Source organism: Halichoerus grypus, chromosome 8 (assembly GCF_964656455.1).
Source record: "Halichoerus grypus chromosome 8, mHalGry1.hap1.1, whole genome shotgun sequence".
Taxonomy (NCBI): Eukaryota; Metazoa; Chordata; class Mammalia; order Carnivora; family Phocidae; genus Halichoerus; species Halichoerus grypus.
In genome coordinates this window covers 78,606,072-78,613,774 of record NC_135719.1, presented here as the reverse complement: position 1 = coordinate 78,613,774, position 7,703 = coordinate 78,606,072, and the positions used below count along the sequence as shown (strand labels likewise).

At 35.2% G+C, this 7,703-nt stretch overlaps 1 protein-coding gene across 1 annotated transcript; it reads left to right on the top strand.

Annotated features, from left to right (window-relative positions):
* The first annotated feature begins 204 nt into the window (after positions 1–204).
* On the top strand, positions 205–1,173 carry LOC118525959 (olfactory receptor 4K2-like). The gene has a single exon (XM_036076885.1). It carries the CDS (start codon positions 214–216, stop codon positions 1,171–1,173), a length of 960 nt encoding a protein of 319 aa, XP_035932778.1. The 5' UTR covers positions 205–213.
* The last annotated feature ends 6,530 nt before the right edge of the window (positions 1,174–7,703 follow it).

The following is a 7,703-nucleotide window of genomic DNA, read 5'->3' as shown; positions in this document are numbered from 1 at the left end:
AGTTGTCCATCTGAAGTGCTGATAGCAAATGTTAAGTTTGTTCCAAAAGGAAAAATATTTACTGAGATAGTTATAGTTGGCTTTTAGGTAATCAATGTTCTAGTGAATTATTAATTGATATCATAACTCCTTCATATGTAATTATAAAAGTGTCACATTTTCTATTTATGTCATTTTGTCTTATTTTGTCATTACAGAGCAGTCTGCAGATCAATGGAGGGGTTCAACCACTCTAGAGTGTCTGAATTTGTGTTACTTGGACTTACTGATTCTCCTGAGCTCCAGACTTTTTTCTTTGTAATCTTTTCTGTTTTCTATTTGATAACTATGTTGGGCAACGGCCTGATTTTGCTCACAGTTCTATCCACCCCACACCTTCACTCCCCTATGTATTTCCTCCTCAGCAACCTGTCTCTCATTGACATGTGCCTGTCCTCCTTTGCCACTCCAAAGATGATCATGGACTTCTTTGCTGAGCATAAGACCATCTCCTTTGAGGGCTGCATTTCCCAGATCTTCTTTTTGCACCTCTTCACTGGGACTGAGATTGTGCTGCTGATCTCCATGTCTTTTGACAGGTACATTGCCAGATGCAAACCTCTCCATTATTCAACAATTATGAGCCAAAGAGTGTGTGTTGGGCTTGTGGTAACCTCTTGGACAGTGGGCTTCCTGCATACAATGAGCCAGTTAGCTTTTACCCTCTATTTACCCTTCTGTGGTCCCAATGTTGTAGACAGTTTCTTCTGTGACCTTCCTTTGGTCATCCAGCTTGCTTGTATAGATATATATGTTCTTGGAATCTTCATGATCTCTACCAGTGGTGTGATTGCTCTTGGAAGTTTTCTGCTTTTGCTCACCTCCTATATCATTGTTCTTGTCACAATCAAGGACCATTCCTCTACAGGAACATCTAAGGCTTTTTCTACCTGCACTGCACATTTCATAGTTGTGTTAATGTTCTTTGGGCCCTGCATCTTTATCTATGTGTGGCCTTTCACCAACTTCCTGGTAGACAAAGTTCTGTCTGTTTTCTATACCATGTTCACCCCCTTTCTGAATCCACTTATCTACACCTTGAGAAATCAGGAAGTGAAGACAGCTGTGAAGAAGAAACTAAATAATCAAAACTTGAATCTTGGGAAAACTACTCCAAGATACCCAGTGCAATGAATCTCCTGTCTGAGATTTACATCATCAGTTTAGTCCTTATAGCAATGGAAAATTAAACTTAGAATCTTCAAGTCCTTTAGTCTAAACTCACAAAAATAAGAAACTGGGGTTGAGAGATGTGAAATATCTTGCCTAAAATTTATTGAGATGTTTGCAAGCCTTTTGAGATTATAGATACATTTGAAAATCTGTTGAAATCTAGAGGTTATTTTCATAGAAAAATGCACATATCATCAAAACATAAATTCAGGGCTTCATATATCCCTGAGTCCTATCAACATACCTCAGTCAACTTAGAGAAGCCTGAGATAAAATACTGTTCTCTTGTCTTCTAACCTAGAATATTCCCACTCAGTGGCAGCCTTGTGGTACTCTGATGGTGTCCACTTGCAGAACTTTAAGGGTGTTGGGCATAGCGAGGTTTTTTTCATAGCATTGGGAATATTTTTGTGGGGAAATTCATATTGTGAAGAGATTCTTCTGAATAAAGCTGAACAATCCTGATTTATTACATCCAACTGTTTTGAGTTCTGAGTCAACTTTGAACAAAACAGAACAGTTTGGAGGATCTGAAATTTAACAGTATGGTTTGTTAAGAAGTGTACACATCACTACCACACTTGATATTTAATATAGGAAATAACTGATTAATGGCCATTTGTGAAGTTTAAACTGTAGAAAGTAAACCACTCAAGTCTGATTAACTTTTAAAACCTGGCTGAATTATCAGAGATCTGATGAATTCATTTAATATCAAGACTAAATGTTTGGAAAATTAACTACTTAATTCATGACAAGTTTGTCATTTCCAAAATAAAATATTCCAAAATATTATTAGTCTTAGTATGAATTTTGTTTCTCATTTTCAATATAATGTAGCCTATAGGAAGAAAAGATGAAACTAATTTAAAAAATATATAGCACAATTCTCTCTATTCTGGTTCATCACTGATTGTGTTAAAGATATTTTTTATTACAAGATGGTCTTTGGAAATCAGCTGACCAAATCATTTCCCTAACAGCTGATGGAGAACCTAAGATGCAGAGAATTCATAGAGCTGGTTCAAGACTGAATCACTGTAAGGGGCAAAGATCATTTCTCTAAAAATACATAGACCTCAGAATTAAATTTTGGATCTGTCATTTCCTAGTTGTGTTATCCTAGGATATTCACTTTATCTCTCTAGTCTTTTTAATTTCTATTGTGAAGATAATAATAATACTGTTTGTTGTGACTATTTTATGGAAAGTAGACAGAATAGACTAAAAATGCAGACTCAGACTGAAAATGCATCTTATTTGTAAGTAGTATGCCTTTACACTTGAAAGAATAACTGCATTCATGTGAAACCAGTAGCTCACAAAATTTGATATTCTAGTTTTAGGATGTCTCTTTGTGGCTTCTTAAGATATATGGCAGAAAAACAAAAGAACACTTTCCAATTTTCCATTGCTAACATGGAGAGTAGCTGGAAAAAATTAGATTAGATTGCCAGATACTTTGTGATTTTTATGAATAACAATATACTGATAGGCTGTATCTCTTTGAACTGACTAAAGCATATGAAAATAGTTTAGGAAACAATCTGTTATGATGGATTTCGACACTTTGGCATTACTGGTATTAATAGCTTCTTACATTTATTCTGGATTTTTAAAGTTTCAACATGCTTCAACACAATCTCTAAGCCAAATATTTGATATATGAAATTAAATAATGTGGCAGAAGTTTATGAAGAAATGTAGTGTTGGAGTTAGGTATAAAACCATATTCTAGTTTAAAATACTAGTTCATTTTAAACCAAATCATAAACTCTTCCTTCTTGCCTCAGGGTCAATCAGACAAATGAGAAAAATTTAAGGTAAAAATGTCCTTTTGTCTCAATTCCATTCTTCAGTAAAAATTATCATCTTTGTTTCAATTTTTTGATTTTAATTTAATTTTATATTAGATTTTATTTAAATTCAAGTTAGTTAACATATAATGAATTATTAATTTCAGGGGTAGAATTTAGTGATTCATCAGTTGCATATAATTCCCGGTGCTCATTACATCACATGCCCTCCTTAATGCCCATTACTCAATTATCTCATTACCCCACCCACCTCCCCTCCAGCAACCCTCAGTTTGTTTCCTATAGTTAAGAGTCTCTTATGGTTTGTCTCCCTTTCTGTTTTTATCTTATTTTCTTCCCTTCTCCCATGTTCATCAGTTTTGTTTCCTAAATTCCACATGAGTGAAATCATATGGTATTTGTCTTTCTCTGACTTATTTCACTTAGCATAATACACTCTAGTTCCATCTACCTCATTGCAAATGGCAAGATTTCATTTTGTGATGGCTGAATAGTATTCCATTGTATATATATATACCACATCTTCTTTATCCATTCATCTGTCAATGGACATCTGGGCTCTTTCCATATTTGGCTATTGTGGACATTGCTGCTATAAACATTGGGATGCATATGCCCCTTTGAATCACTATGTTTGTATCCTTTGTACAAATACCTAGTAGTGAAATTGCTGGATCATAGGGTAGTTCTATTTTTAACTTTTTGAGGAACCTCCACATGTTTGTTTTTAAATACGAACCCTACTTCTGAAAAGTCTTTAGTTCAATAACTATTCATTGAGCACCTACTCTGTTTAAGGTCTTTTCTGGGTGCTTGTGATACATTAATGTACAAGATCTGTTCCTCTGTTTTTAAGAAACATATATCTAGCAATTAGATGGGACCAGTCTGTTGTAGGTGGAATTCCAGTCTCACCACTTTCTTGTTGTGCAACTTTGAGCACATATTCTTAATGTTTCTAAGACTGTTTTTTCATCTATAAAATGTGGACTTAGTATTTAACCACTAGGAATGTTGTAAAAATTAAACAAAAGGACATGTAACATAATTAGCAGTGCTTGGCACTCATTAAAGTTTTAATGGATGCTAACTAATAATATTATTGTTTTTTTTGCCATTGTGTTAGACATACATACGTGACAGGGTAAATGGAATGGAAATAGATATGCTTACCTGAACTTCAAGAACATGGTTGTAAGACTATTAGGATGTGTCAATTTACCTAACATTAACTAATGTTAAAATATTTGATTGATTAATTAATTAATTAATTAATTGGCATTATTAATTTTGGTGCATTGATGTAGTTAATGTTGTCCTTTGTAGGTCTGTGTTTTTCAAAGGAAGTATTATATTTTAGAAATTTCTTCTTAATTTTAGAAATATATACCAAGATGGAATGAAAGGGGAACATAATTAATAAATTGTTTTATCACAATGTTTTTAAGTAAAATTTATATGATTAAAAGTGATAAAATATTGTTCACATATTTTGTCTCTCTTTATCTTTTACCCATTCAAAAGATAGTAGTGAAATGCTTAAAATTCTTATTTAACTAGATTTATTACAAACATTAACTGGGAAATGAATGGTGACAATTACCTATTCACTTTATATTTAGCACATTGATAAAGTTACAACTACAGGCAGAAAGATTTTGTCCACATTTATGAAAATATAAGGGAATAGTTTATTTAGAGACTTGGTAGAAGTATTGTTTAAGAAACTACTGAAATTGTAACCATGCAATTATAGCATCAAGTCAGACATTTCATCTGGCTAAGATATCCCTGAAGCTGTAGGATAAATATCTAATTTCTACCTGGGCGTTTATGTGGTAAAGCACATTCCTGGGGAATCAGTTAAACCCCAAACTGTCTACATAGCACATGATAACTATAATTCAGTGTAATTGGTTTTCCTTATGCTCCTATGTATTTTAGTTTGTGTGTTTGCAATATTATTCTAATGAGGAGGCTGCGAGCTTCACTGAAGCTCAGAGGGGTCTGTGGTACACACAAGACTACGAACTCTTAGAGTGGGGACTGTGAATATCACCAGTGAAACCTGGTTGTCTAATCTGAACTCAGCTCTATACTACTTACTAGGCTTCTGGTTTGGGGCAAGTTTGGGGCAACTTCTATCCTGGTTTTCTCATCATTCTTTTTTTTTTTTTTTAAGATTTTATTTATTTATTTGACAGAGAGAGGGAGATAGTGAGAGCAGGAACACAAGCAGGGGGAGTGGGAGAGGGAGAAGCAGGCTTCCTGCTGAGCAGAGAGCGCGATGTGGGACTCGATCCCAGGACCCTGGGATAATGACCTGAGCCGAAGGCAGATGCTTAACGACTGAGCCACCCAGGCGCCTTTCTCATCATTCTTTTAGCAGAGTTTGCAAGTCAACAGACTGCATTCCCAACATGTTTTGTCTTTCCTCAAAAGTTTATAAAGAAATCAAACTAATTTAATAATATTAGATAATGGGAGATTTCATAAGAAAATACAGCTTGATAGATTTTCTTAAAAAATGAAAGAAAAACAAACCTGCCAACATTAGGCCAGAATTCTAAGCTGTAGATGAGTTTTTAGATTGGGCTAATACCAGAGATCTCATCTGTTTTGTCTTGCACACTAGTACACTCCACTTATGCATATTACCCCAGCAGTTTCTGATCCTTAATAAAGAAATTAAGATGTATATTATGCCTTTTCCATCACCACATCTGTCACTTTCCTTCCAGCTCTAACCCTCACCTTGACACAATCTACTTTTGTCCCTAACTTTTGATGGTTCACTCTCAACAAACATAGCATTCATTGTATCTCCTTGGATCATTGATATTCCTACAAATTATTCTTATATGAGGATTTAAGCCAAACTGGAATATTAAAAAGTCAGTTATACTTCTTTTTCTTCTTCTTTCTTCTTCCTCTTCTTCTTCTTCTCCTTCCTCTTCTTCTTCTTCTTCTTCTTCCTCCTCCTCCTTCTTTTCTTCTTTCTTCTTTCTTCCTTCTTCTTCTCCTTCTCCTTCTTCTTCTTAAATGCCTTTCTTCTCCTACATCCTGATTTTCTTTTGACTGTACTCCATTAGAAATCTGCTTTTGGTCACCTGCATTTTATTTTACATTGAAGAGCTACTTTAGCTCTTCCAAATGCATTTTTAATTGTAGGAGGATAGAACTGGCCTTTTCTTGAAATAGGTAAATAGTTCAGTATTAGTTAGTAGAGAGATGACATTATCTTAAGTAGGATTTTCTGCCTTTGTCAAACAGGTGCCACCTTAATCTCCTCCCTCAGTATAGATATTCCCAGAAATGATTTTTTTGGTTTGTTTGTGTGTTTGTTTGAGGGACTATGCTCTGTCCTTTGGAAACAAAGACGTTATCCCTACCCTTAAAGAGATTCTATCTAATACAAAGAAAAGTAATCACAACACAGTGTCATAATGGCCATGATATAAGTTTGCATATGATAATACAGAGACTTAGGAAAAGGCATGTCCAAATGTGCCTGCAGAGTCGGAGAAACCTTCTCAAACACAGTGCTGAATCTGAGACTTGAAAGCAAAGTTGGGGGCAAAGTATGCCACAGGGAAGGAACAGCATGGGCAAACATGAGAAAAACACAAATGCCTAATGAACTCAGGAGTTGCATGTGGTTTACTATTTCCAGAGAACAAGTTGTTAGGTTAGCAGTAGTAGAAAGAGATTGTACTCAAAGAAAGAAAGTGGCCAGAGTCTTGGAAAGAATGAGGAAGCACTGAGTAACTGAGAGCAGACTCTAAGCAATGGGCCAGCTTTTACCCAGTTCCTGTTGTGAGAACTTTTTATAGCCTTCTCAGATGATCTGACAAAAGTTTTGTCTCACTTATTTTCTCTACAGTGGATAACAGGGTACTAAACATATAGTCTGCACTTGAAGACTACATTGGAGCTACAGAAGAAAAGTTATCCTCGTTCTTCTTATCTCTTTACAATCTTTCCTGTATAATATTGAATTTGCTTACTTAACCAGAACACTGAATCTTAGGTTATAAGGTGAGGTGACTTGGAACAGTTAGCCCAACAATTTCTGGAAATAGGGCTCCCTTTTACCTCTTGTCTTTTTTTCCCATCACCTTGCATCTTAAAGCTATGTCCCAGAATCTCTTCTCCTCCCATACCCTGAAATAATCTTACTGGCTTATTGATGTCAGTTCTGAATGGCATCTTGGTGTATTTTCACTGGGGGGGATGACATGCAAGTTGGTGGAAACCTTTACATTAAAGGTGACAGAGAATGCCTCGAGGGGAGCAGGAAGGATTATAGAAGAGACATCCCCAGTGAGGCATTTATAGCTCAGCACTTGTCTCTCCAAGGGTGAAATATTCTGATTTGATGCTGATTTTAACATTGCTCATTTCACTATTGATGAAGAGGATATATGTATTCATTCTCAAACATTTATTACTAAAAGCTTAAAATGTGACAGGCTTCATTCTATGTATCACAGAAAAAATACTAATGTGGTTAGGGAATATACAATAACAAATTATTACAATGTATAGTAGGACATGAATCATTTGAATCTTGCTTACCTCCTTAGCCCTATTTTGCATTCCTTTTTTTAAACACTAATTTTACTCTTCCTCCCATGTGCCACATTCCATTCTTTTGAGGCCTTTAGACAGGCT

Bases quoted from the DNA above. Each gene is read 5' to 3' on its own strand.
- LOC118525959 (XM_036076885.1), top strand. From the start codon at position 214: ATGGAGGGGTTCAACCACTCTAGAGTGTCTGAATTTGTGTTACTTGGA.